Raw genomic sequence first — 20,834 nt, 5'->3', positions numbered from 1 at the left:
AGCTGCAAAACTGGTATTTACGACAGATCATATGACCCCATAAAAAAGGGACACTTTAATAACTTTATAAGTTGCTGTCTGCTTCCTACTGAGGACTTTATGCATAAAACATTATAGTTTATAACAAGGCAAAGGCAGGTGTTGAGGTTGCTGCAGTCGTACAGTGATCTTTTAGTTTTGAGAACTAACGTTTTAAGACAAGACCAGATATACTTGATTGTAGCCTCTGCAAATTGACTTAGGCTCCAAGCCGCTACATCACGAATGAAACTGAGCGTTACAATCCACATGCACACATACAACATACATAGATCACACAAACCCTTGTGCTTGCAGGTGCTTGACAATAGTATGGAATCAACACAGACAATAAATAATCTATAATCAAGTCACAATATTGCAAGAGTTCATAAATGTTTAAGTAAGAAACATAAATTATAAGATGTATTTAAGAAGATGGCATGGTTTGTTTGTCAAAAACAAGTTGATGTAAGTTAAAGTTGCAGCATTTCGGACAAGCGGCCTCAGACTGACCTTGCCGGCGTAGTGGTGGATGATGAAGCCCTGGTTCCAGCTGTTGAAGTGTTCGTGAGTGTTGATCTGGACTCGAAGCTTCTGCAGCATAGTCTGGTCTGCTCCCTCGCCCACTGCGTGCATGGTGGCGCACACATCGTCCAGGATGCACATGATGCCGGGAGGACTCTGCGATCCCACAGAAAACATTGCACATATGTCTCAGTCCCGGCTCTCAATGTAGGACTTCATATTTTTGAAATCGAGAGTTTCTTTTTGTCTGTTATTCAGTTATATCTGTTTTTGTATTCTTTTTACCTTTTCCTTTGAGGTTCAGAATGAACAACGCATTTTTGTGCGATATCATGTGCTATTAGAAGTTGCTGATTTTTAGTAATAACTATAAACTGTATAAACTGTGCATATACACCCAAAGGTGGAGCAGCCTCAATAGGCTGCTGACCTATTTGGCTCCATAATTTCCCGAGTTGATCAGCGGAACTTCAGTTTGCACAGCTGCAGCAAGTCTATAAGTCAGAGAATATAAGCCTCTGTTAAAAGGACACATGTTAAGTTGTCACTGCACAAACTAAAGTGGGTCTGTTGTAAAGAGCTGACGTGACAGGCACTAATACAGATCCCCCACTTCTCTCTTGTTCTAGATTTCATGGATTAGACCTCTCAGTGAGGCAGACAAATAAAATTGAGAGGCGTGTCGGTGCGTTTTAGGAAATTAAGCTAAAGGTCACGGAGCAGAAACTTCAACTCAGTCGGGAGCCAACGAAATAGATGCACGTTCATAAAGGTCATATTGAATCTTCAAGAAATTGATACACTGAATAATTAGTTTCTTAAAAAGTCCCTGGCTTTGTTCAGTCAGCATTTAAAACCTCAAAAATAACCGGTACATCATAACACAGGAAACCAGCAAATTCTTAAATTTACGAAGAAAATGTTTAATATCTTGCTTGGAAAAAAAAATGAGCAAGTAATTGCTGGTTAATGTATTGACAATAAATTAATTGATTCATTTGACCTCTATCCATAATTGCCTGTTAATGTGTGTTTTCCGCTCCAAGCACTTTATTATTCATGTATGGTTTACTTTGCTCTCGATGAGGTCACAGACGATCTTGTTGTTGAAGTAATCAATCTGAGTCCACTTGATGCCCTCTTGCACGTACTCCTCCTGCAAACATCAAACATCTGATGAGGCAGCGCATTTAAACCAAAGAGGCTAAAAACAGGAACATATGGTGGAGGAAGTTTACCTGCTCCGCCTTCAGAGTCAGCTCTATGAATATCTGCTGCAGCTTCTCGTTCACAAAGTTGATGCAGAACTGTTCAAATCCATTTTTCTGATGAAGAGAGTTAACTACAGTGAGCTGAGTAACAATACAGATATCCACTAAGTTTTTGTCCTTGATATGTTGAATCCAAATCTCTTGCTAACTAAAATAATACAAAAACATTTAGTTTGTCCAATTTACAATATTTCTCATACAGCAAACTAAACAAACCAGTAATCAGATCAGATAATCCTGCTGAGGTCTGCTGTCTCCATAAGGAGATAGAGCTTAATCCACATACTTTATAAATTACTTTTATCCTTTGTGTTTAATCCGTTTAAATGCTCCAAGTTAATACCTGTTAATCTAATTTATGTGTTGCTGGAGGATAAAATTCCAATAGCCATGCGTTGGCCTGTGAAAAAGCCAAAAGCACTTACTTGGAAAATTTCAAATCCGTAAATGTCCAACACTCCGATATTAAACTCCTGATGATCTTTCACCATGGCTTTGTTGATGGACTGAAATCAGAGCACGGTTTTCCCATAATGAATCTTCATTATAGGCTATGGCAGCTTTGTTACTTATATATACTAAAGTCTAATTCTGGGAAAACATGTAATCATACCTCGACCAGGAAGTCAAACACTCGTGAATGCAGCGCTTTGGAGAGGGCGTCACGCGTGTAACACGCCTGCTCCACATTCAGCGTCACGTCGATAGACTCAACTTTGCTTCCCCACTTGCTGTCCATCTTCCGGCTCGTCAGTTTCTCCTTCAGACGATCCTGGTCAATGCCAAGCAGAAACGCAGGAAAGGCTAGAACTGTTAAAAGACAGAGGAGACACGAGAGGAGAAGAGATAAATGATTCCGTTATTAGTCCCACAGCAGGGGGGGATTTACAAAGAAATTAGTAAATGATTCAGACTCCACTGGTATGAGTAAACAGAACAATAAATAGACAGATAGAAGTACAGAACAGTAATACATTTTGGTCAATTTGGCCATTTAATCATGTCTACTTGAATATGATGCCCTTTTGCTCATAAAATGAGAACAAGGTCAAAAGATTATGCTCTGAATAATAAAAGTGACATCTCTCTTGAAACAACTATGCAAATCAAAAGGCAGAATTGCATTGATTCCAAAGGCAGCTTTGTGTGACCTTTGCATAGTAGAAAGAACCACAGCATGTTCAGCCATCCGATATCCCCTTTTTCCTTGTTTCACTGTTATCAATCTGTGATAATGTCTCACAAATCAGAAAAAAGAAAAAGTGTGGTGTAAAGCCACACAATTGCTAAAAAAAGCATTGAGAACACCAGAGATATTTTGTCCCGACCTGGCGTTGGTGTTCTCCCATGAGAGCCCCTCCCTGCCTTATTACAGTGACTCACTTCCCCAAAAAGGAAATAGCTCTCAGGCCTGCAGAATCCCTTCTTCTGGGAGTGCTTCAGATCACTGCAGTAGCTGCACTTATGGGACATAAGACCGACCATGTGCCGGCTTAAATCAGGAGGAAAGTCACTGTTTGTGTTCAGAATTCAGAAAGAAGAGAAACGTATGCATTATACAAAGGACAATGTACACTATGGGGATTTCGGGAACAATGCTTATACAAGCATAAGTTCCCCTGCGAGAAATGTGTTATCATGGAGGCATATTTTGAAGCCAGGCACAGTTTCCAATTTGTGTAATAGTCTTAGCGCTTAGCTGAAGGTAAGCACAAGACCAAAAGTATCTGTATGAAGGTTCATGTTAAATGATGCAGCTGTAAAAACCTTTGACCTTTGTATTATACTCAGTTTACAGCCTGAGGGATGCACTGTTACAGGCACAGTATTGTGATGTGAGGGATCAAGTGAAGTCAAAAACCTTCTTGCAGACGACACATTAAACCAAACCCACAAAAAATTCTCCTGCTGAAAAGATTTAGATTCAAAAATAGGAATCGTTACAAAATAGCACTTTGCTGTCAGGATCAACTTACTGTTACTTAAATAATAGCCCAACCAGTCTAAATAATGTCCAAATTAGTAGGCTCAACATTTCCTTCAACAACAGATGACGCACTGACTCCTGCTGCTGAGTATAAGTCGAGTGAACTTGGCAGGACTTTTATATGTGCAACACGCTGCAGTTTAAGCACACTGTAAGTGAGACTGTAGAACACAGGAGAAGCAGAGATTATGGAGAACCGCTGTTACGTCTGCACAGAACAGACTAGTCTCTGCACAAGAGCAACTGCACTATCGTCTGCATCATTAAGAGACAGCATGAGGAGCAGTGTGAAGGAAAGTAAGCAAAAAAAGACGAATAAAAATGAGCCGAGAGAAGGCGAAAAATAAGAGGACACAGGGAGTCATTTTTCAAATCATCCTTTGTCAGACAGTTGGCTGCAGCCCTGCATTAACATTTTCAAACTCTTAGGAGTGAAAGTGCTGCAGGAGAAATATCGTCCAAAGTCAACCAGAAAAGTGCAGCTCAGGACAGAGGGGAGGAGGGACACTCCTAAGGGCAAAGACATAAGGAGAAGAAAGGATGTATACTAAGTCTATAGTGGAACAATATTTAATAAAACGTATGAGTCAAATATCGTATATCTTAAGTGACGCTAGCCAACATTAACCATCTCTGTTAGCGTTTGATCGCCAAAACACACAAAAATGGTCAGAATGAACATAGAAGGACACTTTATATCTCTCCCTCTTCACTAAAATGACAGATAATATCACAAAGTACATTTTCTAAAGAGTCTAATGGTACATTTACATCAAAACCAAGGCGAATTTGCACAACGCTTTACTCGCCCGACTATTGTAGTTATACGCTTAATTCACCCCGGAAAGGGGGCGTGGCTTATCTCTGTGTCTTGTCCCTCTCTGATGACAGTTGACTTTGTTTGCGTCCTTCGCGCCGCCCGTTGGAGGATTTGCTTTGTTCACAACTATTCGTGCCATTCGCGTCCGTGCATCGACTTTGCATGGAATCTACTCGGGCGAATGGGACGCTTTTGGTGTGAACAAACCATTAATATGAGCATTTGTCGTTCCCTGCGTCGCTACTTACACTCTTCACTCTCCACCGCAGCATAGTTGCCTGCTTCCTTGAAGGTGATATTTCCCAGGTGCAGGACTCCGGCCACAATCTGAAGCACCATGGAGCGGTCCTCTGCAGAGATGCCGATCACATCCATGGCATGCTGGGAAACAAGCAAAGGAAAAGGTCAGGCTGCAGTGTGGGTTTACGCACTCTTGTGGTACCTAGCTTGCGTCCTATAATTACTCCTGTTGCGGTCTCACTGGTAAACAAAACCAGTAGGGGATCGTTTGAAAAGAAAACAAAAGTGCACTGGTAGGGCGTGAGAGGAATGCAAAGAGAAGCCTGCGAGCCACATGAACGCTGGATTGAGATTCATAGACACACAACACCACCGAGGGTGTTAAGCTATTGCCCGTTAAAACCGAAGGAATCTGACCTTACCGTCGTCTCCTGGAAGTCGCTCTTGTCGTTTATGTCGTCCACTTTGTAGGAACCGGACTGATTGAGGTAAGTGTAGTAATCAAGGCTTGTGATTCCCAGGCTGCTCTTCTGCTCTCCACTGGCTCCTTCGATCAACTGAAGGCGGAGCAGAAATGAAAAGCGGATTGTTGCATTGGCAAAGCACATGTTCTTGCACAACGACTGTACGTAATGTCCCTTTCATACATCTTCGGCTTTATATTTATGTGCTCTGCTCCAATTTGAAGCAAACTGCACCACGTTAATTGATCTCTTCCAAGGACCTCGAGTCATCCACAGTGAAAACAAATTGACCGTTTTCCTGCAGACAAATGGCAAGTCAAACCCAACATGTCCTCAGATTGCCTCGTAGACCCTCTTAAAAAGCCAAAAGCCTGTTCACTCTTTAGCTGAAGAAATACGCCTCACCTGGTAGAAGATGTGGAAACTCCTCTCTCCAGGGTTCCTCATAACAACACGTGACTTCTCCAGAAGGAAGTTGGAGATTTTCCCTCCATCTGGTTCACCACCGGAGCTGAACTGGATCTCAAAGTATTTCCCCTGATGGATCAACGCATGTTTTTTAGTATTGGAGTGGGCTGAAATAAACTTCAAAGCCAGACCTGTAAGATATGAAATATTGGCCCCTGGTTGTTCTTCTTCCTTGAAGAACTTTTTACTTAATCTTGCCTGTAAGTTTACACCCTTGGAAAATTGTCATGAGTTTCCATTAGTTATGAATTGTGCTGCAATGATGGGCATCCTAATTCTTTCAAAAGAGGACCAACTAAGAACTGAAGGCCTTACGAATCTGCTGGAGTTGTTGTTTCTCACGGTCTTGGCATTGCCGAAAGCCTCTAGCAGCGGGTTGGATTGAAGGATGATGTCTTTGACATGCTGCGAGGAGACAGATGCAATGAGTCGTTAGCTCCTCAGCAGACAGCAGGTACGAAAACACACACACACTTGACACACTCGCTGACAAGCTGGTGTGTGCACCTCTGGAACTTTCCATTCAAACATAAACACACACACACACACACACACATACAGACACACACACAGACACAAACACACACACATACTGTACATACAAAAGCGCATCAGCAGACCAGTCCAGAGGACATTATTTTTCCTGTGAGCCATCTGCATGTCAGAAACACATGAGTTTTAAATTGGTACAGCAGACTGCTCTGTTCCCACTTACACTATTGGACTATCTTACGTATCTAAATTAAGTCCTCTATGGAAAGGAATAACAAACACTGCACATCACAGCTAAAGCTCCTAGAGAACCAAATAGTTCACATCTTCATCATTTTTATTCATCCATCTCAGAGGAGATTATTTTAATTAATTCTTTACATGAATGTAGCTTCTTGACCAAATCCATAAGATGACAATTTTAAAGTGAAATCACATTTCCAACGGGGTCTCGAGTTGTTATAAACTTAGTCTAATATTCTATATTCAAGATATTTTGATTTCTAGTTATAATTACGTATGAATATTGATGGATGTGTTCACTCAGACGGATGAACATTGTGTGGATTTCAGGGAGTTTTTCTGTTCAAAACTTTTCACACACATGTGAACGCAAGCCATAAACACATTGCATAAGAATGCATGGACTGTACTGACGACATTGCACAACGTGTGAAGAGCTGAGGGGAACAATGTGGACGGGAAGTAATGCAAAACTGCAGCAGGACAAAGGGGAGGCATGAAACATTTTGTGTGTGTCTGTCCGCTCTAGAGGCCCAATTTGTATGAACAAACAATACCAATAACCAGCTTTAAAGTCAATATATCTATTCTGTAACTCTAAGAATAATAAGAATTATGCTGCACAAGTGTAACACACTAATGTTGTCAGGCTACCAGCTCTAATGACTGGAGGTGATTTCTAACGTTGCCTTGGTGGAAGCAGCTTTGAATGGATTAAATATTAAAAAAAAACTGCCATCATGGTGCAGGCATTTCCTCATCAAACTGGATCATCATCGAGCTTAGGGTCCGGACATCTGCTGGTTTGGGGGGCTGCCAGATGGCTTAAAGGGGGCTGGGAAAATAAGGGGCTGCTGATGGGCTGATAATGGAGTATAAAGATGGGCTGATAAGAGGATGACTTGGCTCTAAGGGGGAGTGCAGGAAAAAAGAAGCAACAGGTTTGTTGTTTTCATAAAGGTCTGCAGGTTAACAATGTGAAGGATACCATTCTGTTTGAACATGTTATACAATGAAATTAATTTCCACTCCACTTTATAGCAATACAAAGTGTCTAAAATGCATCTTTATACTCCAACCTTCCTACAACTCCAACAACTCAAAGGCTTTAATGATTATTCCAATGATAAAAAGTGTGTGGATGCTTTGCCGAACCTTTTACATTGACTTTTAAAATCCAGAAAGTCTTCTGTGCAGCTCAACGCCTCAAAAATCTGAACATACTGTTGGATCGAGCACTCGGTGCGCGATTGTGTTTGACTGTCACTACGACGGAGTTCTGTGATTGTTTGTTCATGCCTGGGAGTTCTGTGATTTGGCTGCTAGTAAAAGTCCGAACTGGTACTGCATCCTCGTCTCCGTGCATTTGTATCGATTTAGATAACCCACATATAGTATACAACTATAACAGTGATTATACATGTAGCATAAAGCCACAACACATACCATCATCAAAAGCAGCTCCTCTTACCTGTACTCTGGGCCCGCCCCCTGAGACCCTGGAGATGTAACTCATGATATACTTGGCTGCCACAGTCTTCCCTGCTCCGCTCTCTCCACTGAAAAACAGGCATGACATTGAGCATGACTGCAAAGAGGAAAATGCAATTGACCAATTTGCAGGTTTCTGTATCTAAATGCATGTTGGGTCCATATAAGCCAAGATGATCCACGGTGGAGATCCCAACCCCTGATTTCATGTGTACACACTCTACTCACTATAAAAGTCCAAATGTGTTCCATGCAAGAAATTTCAACTCAGAAGCTAAATGTCTGTTGGACCACAGCACATTAGGGCAAATTTATTCTGCAGCAAAAAGGACCTTCATTCTGTTTCGTCACATTCACAGATGTTCCCCTCATTTCTTTCCCTGTCATACACTTGTCTACTTTCCCCCCTTTTGCCTTTCGCTTTGCCAGTGGCATATTTATTTTGATCTATGTGGTTTGGCCGTGAATCAAGGTGGAGTCTGTTTTTTTTCTCCCTGCTCCTTAAAGTATAGCGTCAGGTTAGTAATGCCTCTGTGAGAAACACAGCTGCAGACTGTTAGAGGCTGCCAGAGGAAGTCATGGGAGCCACTCTTACACAGAAGTCTCTATATGGTCGTGACCCTCCCCCTAATACCTCCACATTTCTTCCAAATCCCCCAGCATTGTCTGGGCTTCCTCCCCGCACACTTACTTACTCAACTAACAACAAAGAAATAATGAGCCGAGCTGTTGTTTTTGCTTCTGATGTCAAAAACAAACTCCAGAGCTCCATCTGACAGCATTGTTTTCTCATGAAAGTTATTTTCTGAAGAGCTTTTCTCAACACCGGCTGCAGCTGGACTTGTAGTCTTACTGTAAGGCCGCAGTGTGAGTCTCACGGTTGTGGCTATGAAATGCTAAAGGCATTGTTAACTTCCACTGTGATGTATTAACCAAACAAGGAGATGAGCTAAAAAAACACATTGCACAGGAATTTAAGCACATATTTTTTTATAAATCATTACTGACATCAGCATGAGAAGGATGCAGAGTCAACCCTGAGTTCTGGTTCTCAATTTAATGCGGCGCGCTGCATTCCAACAAAACTAGTAGTATGTTAAGTATGTTCAAGTAGATTCTTGGGATTAAGGAGCCTGAGTTAATCTGTTTTAAGGCCCAAAAGATGGAGGAAGGTCTTAAGGAATTGGACATTGTATTTCATTTTAAATTGATCAACCAAACTTGAAATAACATCTACCAAAAGTGTGCCAGATTAATTGAGCTTTTTTATTACCGACAAATTCCTCAAAGAAAGTTAGCAGAGAAGCAGTGTGTAAGATGATGAAAATGGGAAAATGTATCGACAAAAAGACAGAATTGTGCGTCAAACCAGCAGCAGGAAGACGTCGGATTGTTAAAATACAATATCTGAGCTGTTGAGTGGGTCTCAAATCACCATACAAATTAACACAATCAATGATAATTTTAGCCTAAAATAGTTGTCATGTTGCCCATAGTTCCTTGGACAGGAAGTCCGTGAACTTGCAAGACCTCTGGACTAAAGACTCAATGAACAGTAAAAGACATGAGCCGTTTGTACAGAATCAACTGAGAGCCACCAAAGACCAAGATTATCCTCCTCATCCAACATGTGAGCGGTCATAAACAAGACAAAAAGAAAAGAAGATAACAATGACTGAACAAACTCATTTGCAGGATTGTGCCCAAAGACAGATCTCTGTTAAAACTGTGGACAAACTTAGTAGGTGTGTATGTGGGAACAGATGTGAGGCGATTGGTCATCAGATGACGGCTCTGATTCCATCGAATAGTTTGGGAGAGAGCGCCAGACTGAGAACACCAACCTGCTCCGATTCATCACATGCTGCACGCTGAGCAGATAGCAGATGAAGATAAACTCAACGAGTCACAAGAACAGCAAAAAAGGAACACAATTTTCCTCCTGAGTTCCCCTCACTTAGTTCACACATTTTCTTAGTAAATGTTAGCGGTGGTCCAGACCACACTGCACGGCCAGCTGTTCACGGCAGAAACCTGTTTCATCCTAAAAAACACTTGCATGCTTCATTTTGCTGATTTAGTCGATCACAAAATCCACCCCCGTGCCTTTATGTGGTAAACTGAACCAGCAACTGCTGGCTGTCCAAACAACACGCAAAATGCTGAAGCAGGGGTCATTCATCATGAGGCAAGCACTATAGCAACCGCGCTGCTCAGGTGACTGGGCCAATGGGATAAAGCCCCCATCATGACACCACACTTTTCTCCCCGCAGCTTTACAGGCCGTAAAAGTACCTAAAAACTCCCTAAATCCAGAGAAAGAGAGCTTCTGGGCCAAGGTCCACACAGGCGCGCATCCTGTTTGGTTTGCTTTCTTTTCTAAACCGGGAAGTCCTTCGAAAATAGCCACTGCTACTGCTGCTTTGTTCCAATCTCACGTCCTGAATTGAGGGCACATCCAACTGTTAACTAAGCAGTGTTTTCATATTTGGGTACACACATGAACATTTTTCCCCTTTATTTGCATTTCAGCTGAAAGTGATATGATGGAAAACACCAAAAAAGGAAACATGTCACTCAGTCAGTCCACCAATTGTACCAAATTATGTTGTGGAACCTGTTCTCCTCGCAACCATTATCACGATCTGCAGAGGCTCCGTTGCAGCTACGCTTTGTTAAAAAAGATATTTCACTCACTGACACAAGGAGCGAGTTGATAAAATCTCTTTGTTTGGGATGTGTAATGAAGGCTGAGAATTATCTTACCTGATGATGACACATTGGTTCTCTCTGTCGATCATCATGTTCCTGTACATGTTATCTGCCAGAGCGTAGATGTGAGGAGGGTTCTCATACTGAGCCTGAGCGTTAACAAAAGAATAGTGTTGAAATCAATGATCAAACCACTTCTTTAACTTTGTCTATACAAATACGTCTGTATCTTTATTTTGACTCGACCCTGCATACACAGCATCATGCTGCGATAAATGCTCACTAAAGCCACAAATGTGTATTAATCCGCAGACAAAAAGAATCCTCAGCAATTGCAGTATTTGCTCCTGTTTGAATAATGTTTGTAAAAAGGCTGTTTCAAGCCTTTTCCAGACCGGCAGATTGGGAAATATTTAAACGTTGATTAACACATCTAGCGTTGGTACCTTTACGTTTGTTTCAAACGATTCTGATAGTAGATTCCGGTAGTTCAGGCTGATACGACTATCAGAACCAAACTGCTAAATCTTGCATGTGTGCTGAGGATATTAGAAGTCTTTCAGGGTGTCTCCCGGTTCAAGGAGAGAAGAGAGGAGGCAGAGTCGAACAAGCTGTTCTGTGAATGTACTGCCAAGTCTTCTAAATGGTTGAGTCAAGTTTCAGACAGCAACATCTTCACCAGTCCACTGGAAAATGTGCACTGCGACTAACTAACTTTATATCAAAGCCTTCGTCCTTCACACTGTCGCCAACTTAAACCCACACATCAGTGCCTTTTAATCATGAAGTGAGTTTTTCTGGCCTGAATGTTTCAGACAACAGAAGCAAATAAATATCCAGGTCCTATTGTATCCTACTTACTGCGCCTTGGTACATCTCAACTTCTTTTTCACCAAAGTAGGGCATCTGCTTGAAAGGGTTGATGGAGATGAGCACAGGACCAATATATGTCTGAGGAGGTTACCCATTAAAGATCACACAAGGAAGACAGACAATCCGCAGAAAACAAATAACAACAAATTAAAAAACATAGTGCCAAAAAGCCAAAAAGAGTTTTTTACAAAGAGATTATAAAACTGTACAGAAAATAAATGATTTAAAGACTGAATAAGCTAAATAAGCTAAATAAGAATCCAGTTCTTACAAATGATGGGGAAAAGGCCGGCCATGTAACACCATGAGGTTTTAGGCCCCCCACCACCATCCGGGATCAAAACGCAGCGCGAGGCAAATAAAGCTGCTATTGTTGGTGGTCCACAGTGACCCACAGTCTTGGCAAGGAGACCTCACAGTTACGGCTATTTATTGACCCCAATCAAAGGCCGGACTCAGACACGTGCTCCAACATTGACTGAACTTCATGATCCTGAGCGAGGATGAAGTTTATGTCAGGAGCTGCATTGCTTTTCAAAAGGGGTTATTCAGTCATTCATTCATTGAGTCATTTGACGTCATGAATGGCTTATGTGTGTGTGTGTGTGTGGCCACAGCTGCCCTTTAGAAACCCAAACCTAGCATTTGTGCACTGTATGAAAAGGACAACTCTCCAAATTTAAATCCCCACGACAGCAAAAAAAATACAAAAAAAGATTTAACAAATTATTTAATTTCCACATTATGAAATACTCTGTATTTAAGTGAACATTTTGGCAGCAAAGTGAAATAAAATCTGACTGGTCTATGAGTGTGGGATAAAGGGTCTTGGCGGAGGTGCGTAGAAAGAGGCCCTTTGCCCCCCCCCCCACCCCCTCTCCCCCAAATGGCACAGACTCAGGAAGAAGGCGTTACCTCCCAACACTGACACTATTACTCACTGCTACAACAACACGATGAACGAGCATTCAGCTGTTCCGGGAACAGCCAGGATGAAACGGGGAACTCGGCTATTTCTCGCCGGGGTGTGAGCTGAGATCGCGGGCGAAGGATACAAAGATGTAGTCATCCATGTATCTCTTCTTGAGGTTGTCCACGATGGCGTCCTCCGTGATCTTGCTGAGCAGCACCATGTCATCCACCCCGCTGAGTTTGACATTGTGGCTCTGCCAGTGGTACCGGTGGTGCCCCCGGCTCCCCTGCAACAAAACACGCACAATGTTACGATTGTTAGTTGACTGAGAAAGACACAATGAGACGGCGCGGAGTCATCGAGAGAGAAACTGACGTAACCGCTCACGCCGATGAATAGATGAATTTACTGCACGCTCAAAGCGAAAGGCAGTGTGGTTCTGTCACCAAAATAAAAGCCGATGGGGGGGAAATTATCACAGCGGCGAAAAGCGCCTGCAGCAGCTCGCTGACGTTTACTCAAATAGTGCACGGTCAGATTCCCCAGGGTGCTACGTGTTATTTGTCCAAGTGTAGGAGATGCTCTGTTTATTCGACTTTTGTCCAAATGTTTTCAATGTGGATTTGTTCCTACGTTCTTGTTTTTGCTGCTAGCCGAGTGAGTCTCCGGAGAGCAGAGGTCGATCATCGGGCGCTTTGACTCAGTGTTGTCTGGCTACTGTGGACGAGGGGTCACAATGCGCCGTGAGGAGTGAGTCTGTTCCTCCCGGACAGAGAACCACTCAAAGCTGCAGAGAGCGTCCAGAACATTAAGCCACACACAAGTCATCTCTTGACTTCCTCCCTCTTTAGTGAGGAAGAGATGGAAGAGGAAGGAGCAGAATGAATAGACGTTCATTGTTAATGTAGCAGAAGAGGATAGACAGTATATTATCATGATAACATATATGTATCTAAATTATTAACCCTGCTGGAGGGATGGCTCTCTGGATCTTAGTCCAGAATACAATGTCTCAACAACCAGAGAAAATGACCATGAAAAATTAAATCATGGTGCCCAGAGTGTGAATCCTAATAACGTCCCTTAAATTTTCGACTGGTGTTTGATATTTTTTGTGAAATGATCCAGAACAGCACAAAGATTCAGCCTTTTTTTAACTGCTGCTTACAATGTCAAGAACAAACTTTAACCGTTTAACTATATAGTGTTAGAGGGTCAGAGGATGTAGTGTCCTTCAATATAATAAACCCCATTGAATATCTCACAATGCAAGAATGAACAATGTAAACACGACTGTCTGAACTTACACTTTTACACTTAAACCCCCCAAAACTGTGTAAGTAAACTCAACAAAAGCAGCCAGGAGCCAAACCCTAATCCACAAAATAACACCAAAATACATAATAAACCAGTGGAAAGTCATTTTGCATTTAGTAATCAACTCTTAATTACTTAGCAAAAGAGGAAGACAAGCAAGCTTTTAATGTCCTTCAGGGTGACTTAATTCTTTACAACAGCTGAATTAAAAACCCTTTACAGACTCGGCCATAGCATGGGAGATGACGAGGAATTTTAACAGCGCTCCACGTTAATTAAGTAGGTATTATCCCCTCAGGTGGCAAGAAGCAAATTATAGCGTGACTGCATGTTCCAGATCACACCCAGTTACATGTTTTAATGTGTTTTAGGTGTGGCAGAGGGAGATTCGTACCTTCGCCATTCCTTAGTAACAACAGCTTGATGTCACCCTCAAAAGACAAAAGCCCTCTATGACAATAAGTGAAAGAAGAGGGAGCTCATTTGATGGGAGTTCCAGAGGCAAATTCATGGTGTCTTGAAGGAAGACGTGCATAGAAACCTCGCTCCAGCCTTCTGGTAAAGTCAAGTTCGCCTTTGTAATGCCGAATGGAACATTGTGTTTTTATGGGATCGACAGTCTGTTCAACCATATTTTAAGACCCTTTATTCGGCGTAAGAAAAGCTTTCTAAAAAGGGACAAATCTGAGTAAGAGACACAAAGGAGAGATCCATCCTTTAAGCCGAACGGGCAATGAATAGATGTCTTTCATTCATAGCAGGGGTATCTTTACGACATTGAGACATAAGGTAGGCAGCATCAAGGATATTACATATAATATCAAGCAAATAGCGAAGTGCAAAAGAGAGTTTCAAGCTGGATTTATGAAAAACAGTTTGCAATGATATTGCGGATGGGGAAGTTGAGCCTGTTTTCACCGCCCTTTGTGTAACTCATTAACTTTTTTAATTCAGGCCATTACTGGCTGACATCTACTTGTACTCCTTTGAAAGATGAAACCACCAGCAGACATTAAGATGCAGAGCGTAGCCAGCCACAGAGGGAAGACAATTAAAAATGCTATACGTAACCTCTCTGCTGTCAGGAAGGAACATGAGCAGATTGAAGAAGAGAGGTAATGTAGGATAGACATCAAATATTATTATATATATATATAATTATATATATTATATATATATATAAAAACATACATATAAAGACTTCTGGAACATGCCTGAATATATCACTCCCCTTAAAAATGCTCTTTTACAACATACTTATATCAATCTGACAACAGATATAGATAAAGCGTTACCCAATGTAACTCCTACATTCAAATACACCTACTGTAAGACTGTGACGTTACTGAAGTGTGCAGATGTTGTATACAAGTTCATTTCACAAAGAAATGTGATGAAGTCCATGTTAGTGGTTACAAAAATAAACAAAGTCTATCCGTTCAAACAAGTTATCCTCACTAACAGAACTAACAGCAACACACACACACACGCAACTCAAAGCACAATTAGTTGTATTATATGGGTGTTTTGATAAGAAATGCAATTGCCTCAGATTGAAATCTGAGTGACTGAAAGCCTGTGGTGGAGTTGTCACAAGTGCACACACACACACAAGGGACGTCTGGCACAACTGTGGTCATAACAACATCAACACTATGGAAGCAGAGACTTCCTTCTTAGCATGACGACATTCAGTAAAGAGCCTCTCATATCACTGATATACAGTAGTAGTGTTCAGAGGCAGGTGAATTATAACAAATGACATCCTGATAAATACTGTAACAACTGTATGATACTGTAACAGCAGTTCTCGAAGGAAGAACACAACAGTTTTAACTTCATTAGTTTCCCTTTTGAAAATCAAAGACCATCCAAAATCGAACTATGGGACCAGACCTTTTCCCAGAAGTTAAATACAAAGGAACTTCAATACCAGTCCTGATCCATAAGCCCGTGGTTTCCCTTTCATGAAAATACCATCACCATATATGGAGAGTGCTGAGCAGCCCTGGCTCGGGGGACAGGAAATGGCTGGGTTTGATTCGGTATCATAAGCAGCACTTTTCCCCTCATTTCTCCCTTCTGTGGCGTTCTCCCTTCTCTCACCGGGATCACACACACAGTCCGACATGTGTTAGGACTACATACGTGCAAATCTGGATAAAAGCCATAAGAACATATTCCTCTGTTCCAAAATAAGAAGCAAGTTGTTAGTCACCTCGACAAATGGCAGAACCTTCGTACAAGCCAATGAATGAGGATAAATGAATGAAGCTGAATTCATGTAAAAGAAGTACAAACTGCAGGTTGTGTTGGTTGAAGCTAAATCTGGCTTAACTACACAGCCGTCTGAGGCTACATGCCGGACTTTGGACTTACACTAAATGCAAGTCCAAAGCGTTTTAGAGTATATGACTTTGGCCTGCGTTGGGCCGCGTTAGGAGAGACCCCGTGTCTGATAAGCGCTCAAGTGTTATTTTATTAACAGCTCCACCATGAACCAGTTGACCTGGTTTCTAAAGTCTTGAAAATGTCCAGTAAACGTTTTTGTGATCGTGTTGGAAAAAAATGATCTGTTTTCTTAATCAATTTATTACAGAGACCATGCACACAGATGCACTAAGTGCATGACGGTGTATTTCTGCAGTTAATCTTTGATTTCTGATCTTCCTTGAATGCACCAACAATGACACTATTAAAACTGTGTTATCACACAGCCACCAATGTTCTACTGTAACACATACGCCGCCCAAATGTATGCTTTAATAGATTACCTGTCTGAAGTCTGAAACCTCTGCAAGTTTATTGCCGCGCCGAAACAAAACAAGAGCAATCTTATAAAATATCATATGATAACTATGACGAGGAGGAGCGGCTTGTCGTTAAATTGAGCTTCGCTGGTCCACATTAAAGTTCAGTCCACCTTGTGGACCAAGTGGACCTGCTAACTTTGCGGCAAACCCCCGTCGTTTTAATCAGCAGGTGAAAAAAGCAAGACACTGAAATCAGACCTTTGAGAATTAATACCATCTGAGATTATAGTCATTATTTTTCTTCTGGTGCTATTACAGGACAGTATTTTAATCTACTAAAAGCGTAATAATGTGAAAGAAGTCTGTTCTAATGCACATTCACGGTAGTAGTTTGTGGGTTCATTTGACAGATGTTTTCGCCTACTCCTAATTGGAATTCCAAACATATCTGGTTTGATCCAAACAGAACGGCTTAAAGAGGAATTACTCTCAAGACAGCATTTCCACCTGGTGTCTCTTGCTTACGTTTGAGCTTTGTCTCACTGCGTGTTGTCGGAGCAGAGGCAGATGAATCTGCTGACTGAGATGTTTGGCCTTTCCATGGTAGAGGGAGGAGATAAACAATGACGAGAGTCAAAGTGGAGTGAGGGTGTGTGGGTCTGTGAGTTCAGGGCCCAGTGTGACCTTAATGAGCTTCCCATACCTATGAATTCCAGACAGGATCAGACTGCCTCACACCATATAAGGCCTCCACCTTTTTAAACATCTTATATCTTCCTTGACAGTGTCAGTCAATTGTTATAAATACCGGTCACTGCAAATAGTGTACAGTAAATAGACTTGTTTTACCTTGTAAATGATGAGCACCTTCACATGCAATAGAGGTTAGCAGGGTGCACGGACCGTTTTTTAATGTCATTACTTTAACAGTTGAACTGTTCACTCGCATGTTATCGGGACTGCTACAATATGAATAATGCAGAACAACAACCTTTGTACTTTGTGTCCAAGTCTAGAATTCTCTCATTGTCTGAGATCTGAGCTGCTGGAGGACACACACGGGCAGAATTAAGAGACGTGCGTCTTTCTACTGGGATTTGGTAACTGAGTGCTTATAATGCTGTGCCTGCAGGGTAGGGCCGAGCAGCGTCCCTCCCAGAGAAAAAGGACACAATGATCAAGTTCAAACAGATACTGGGTGATTTGAACACATCTCAGAATGGACTGCATGAAGTCCCTGCTTGTGGTGTGGCAGCATTTCTTCATTTCAGCGAAGAATAAAACTTTTGAAACTTGAGAGTGGCCGACTCTAAACTTTAATCTCAATCTCTTAAATGGATGACAACTGCAACAAGGCCAATAAAACAAAATATTAAAGATGTGGACAATGTGGACTAGTTCAGCTGAAGTCCTCAGAGACGAGTCGCAAAGTACTTTTCCAGCCTCAGTAGTGCTTAAATGTAAACAAACCTGCTTCAGTGGAAATTCATTCATAGCGTTGTACAACAACGGGGCTTCAGTCTTAAGTTTCAATCAACAAAATTCAAACCAGCGTCTTATCCAAATAGATGCAAATACACGTTAGACCCTCGTTGCAGACATCTGAGCAGGAAGGAGACGCTCAAAAGAGTCAATCGGTGGTTTGTTAGAAGGCCACCAAACATGCCAGGGCTTTCTGTGTTTCCTGCCCATCATAAATTATCTCGATTTCTCCATAATTTCACCAGATGGGGAGAATCAAGGGGAAAATCATGTGCTCGTCAAATTTGAGTTAAGCTGAAAGTGACAGAATCCGCCACTTAATAAACAGCTTTCTTTTTAATGTTTTATGCAGCAGGTTCATTGGGTGAAGGGGGTGTAGAGCAGCATGTGACAAATGGGAGCTTAATGACTTTGATATTTTTTAACTCCACCAATGTGAATAAAATCGCGATGTACCTAATCGGAGGACTCTGCTGTTTAACGCAGGCAGCGACGTGTCAGCATTTGGTAAATGGAGCACCAGCAGGCACTAGTTGATGATGCCTACTGGAATTGTCCTACTTAAAGAGCATTGCTTAAAAAATACACAATGCGCCTACAGATGTGTTTGACCCGAGAACAGTAAAGCCTCACATACGGTTAATCAATATATGCTAAGTGCAATATTTAAACCTAATTCAAAAGTGTAAATCTATTGTGGGGACAACAGAAGATCCCACAATATCTTTGTGATGGACACTTTTCCGAAGTTGACGACAAGAATCCCATTTCAATCAGATCCGCAGGAGATACAGCTGGACAATACCTGTTTAGGTCATGCTATATGGTTCAAAATGTGTTTATATTATAATATTTTTAGATTTACATATGTTACTGACCTAGTTCTAAGCAACCACAGTAATGTATTTAGCTGGCACTTGAGAAAATAGCATCATGGTCCACTGTAAAACCATGTTTAAGGACAAACGTGTCCTTTAAGTGCACAGAGGGAAATTCACTGACTCAGCTCCGCTATCGGGCTTGTGCCAAAAAAAGACAACTAATTCAAACCAGCTAATTTTAACTCTGTTTCCAGACAGTAAAACAGAACGTCTGACAAACCTTTTAAAAGCTTTGACTCAGTTCTTGTTCTGTCTACCATGTTTCTTTACACATGGCCTTTGCCAAAAATATATAAATACAATTTGATATTTTGTTGTTATTTCTAAGATATTCATTTTGACATCATACGACTGCCCTAAGATAAACAAAGGTACTTCTGGAACGGAACCGGTACAGTGTACAGCAATCAGGCCAAACAGGAAGAGCAGGATATAAAATAAGGCTTAACTGCTGGCCTGTGAGGATGGGAAGCTGTACGAGATGACCAGAGAGTCTGAACTTGTTCCCGGCCACAATGAGGAAAGTCATACATGCAAATTGACCAATGACAGGATGCTGTTTACTATATGGTCGCGAACAAGGAAAACAAACTAAAAAGGCGTAACAGGACATGGAGCTGCTTACATAATCATATTTACCCAGATAAGAGAATGTATGATGTGATCTTCATTCATTTAGAATAAAAGTAGACTGTTCAGGAATTGAGAGGGATATACAAGCAGCAATTTAGTTCAACTCCACAGCTTTAAAAAAAAAAAGATAACTCCAAAAAATATTACAACTGTGTAATTATTGGTCAGTTAATCTCTGAGAAAAAGAGCTCTGTTCCGTTGCAGCGGGCCTCCTCTTCCCGTCATTTATAGTGAAAACACGGCGGATGACACAACAGAACCAGAACTACAGAAGTGCAATAGACGAGGAGAGGAGAGGCGCCCACAGTTGGTGGTAAGTTTTAAAACAAGACAAAGTCATACATATAGTACAGTATGATTATATTTATGTTTTTTGCTAAGAGACAACATTATGACTTAGAACAATGCACAGCCGTCCTTTATGTTTGACTAATTTTGCATGAAAAAAAACACAAATGTGTAATGCCAAAGATATCTTATGTATGTTAGAATTGACCCAGCTAAAAGCGACAGTACAACAATAAACCCATTAAGAAATAACTCAAACTATCTGTTCTCAGTAATCCAGCACAGATTAATTAAGCACTTTAGCATGCCTGATTTTTGAGAACAAACAAGATGTGTTGGCCAGTTTAGAAGATTAGTTAAGTAATGGAGTCCATTATTCTGAGGGTGGGGTTCATCTCTACAGCATAAGACAATAAAGGTTTTTGTTTTTGTGTCAACATTCTTTAGGACTGGATGTGTTCATGTGCAACAAAATCTAAAGCGGGAAAAAGAAAAAACACATCTGCTTGCAATAAAGTCAAAGATGAAATAATAAAATATGAAAAACAAGAGTCGCAAAAAGAAGAAAGAAAACAAGAACTGGCTCACAATTTGATGTTATAGTTGACAACAGATATTCACGGTGTGCAATTTATATCCAGAATGATTTATAACAAGTTAAAAACACAAGAAGTCAACATCAGAATCTGCTTTATGGACACGTATGCTTGTACGCATACATGGAATTTAACTCTGGTTTCCACTTTAGCTGGTTATGACTTTCATCACGACATGAAAGCTGTGAGGTTCGTCATCACAAACCGCCGACTGTTGATCATGTAGTTTTGTAACAACCGTATGTGGAACCGGTCGAAAGCATGCGAGTGGACTGAACCACAGCAACAAGCCTAACGAGTTCCCCAGGTCCACGCAGTGGGAATGTTCGTCCTGTTTTTAGAGAGACGGCTTGAATTCCTGAGC

The 20,834-nt window shown here is 41.3% G+C and overlaps 1 protein-coding gene across 2 annotated transcripts in view; it reads right to left on the bottom strand.

Moving 5' to 3' along the window:
- Positions 1 to 20,834, bottom strand: part of myo1ea (myosin IEa) — a 34,928-nt gene that overhangs the window by 12,312 nt on the left and 1,782 nt on the right. For both annotated transcript variants that reach the window (XM_040161978.2, XM_040161988.2), the window contains exons 2-14: positions 12,663 to 12,806; positions 11,596 to 11,685; positions 10,789 to 10,883; positions 8,003 to 8,090; positions 6,112 to 6,201; positions 5,734 to 5,865; positions 5,287 to 5,421; positions 4,873 to 5,005; positions 2,431 to 2,627; positions 2,243 to 2,323; positions 1,785 to 1,871; positions 1,619 to 1,702; positions 535 to 702 (exon numbers count right to left, since the gene is read on the bottom strand). In XM_040161978.2, the coding sequence (XP_040017912.1) occupies positions 535 to 702; positions 1,619 to 1,702; positions 1,785 to 1,871; positions 2,243 to 2,323; positions 2,431 to 2,627; positions 4,873 to 5,005; positions 5,287 to 5,421; positions 5,734 to 5,865; positions 6,112 to 6,201; positions 8,003 to 8,090; positions 10,789 to 10,883; positions 11,596 to 11,685; positions 12,663 to 12,806 (1,524 nt within the window). The remainder of the gene's footprint in view (positions 1 to 534; positions 703 to 1,618; positions 1,703 to 1,784; positions 1,872 to 2,242; positions 2,324 to 2,430; positions 2,628 to 4,872; positions 5,006 to 5,286; positions 5,422 to 5,733; positions 5,866 to 6,111; positions 6,202 to 8,002; positions 8,091 to 10,788; positions 10,884 to 11,595; positions 11,686 to 12,662; positions 12,807 to 20,834) is intronic.

The sequence above is a fragment of the Gasterosteus aculeatus genome, chromosome 12 (genome assembly GCF_964276395.1).
Source record: "Gasterosteus aculeatus chromosome 12, fGasAcu3.hap1.1, whole genome shotgun sequence".
NCBI lineage: Eukaryota > Metazoa > Chordata > Actinopteri > Perciformes > Gasterosteidae > Gasterosteus > Gasterosteus aculeatus.
The sequence above is the reverse complement of the archived record's forward strand: the minus strand, read 5'-3'. Positions and strand labels throughout refer to the sequence as shown.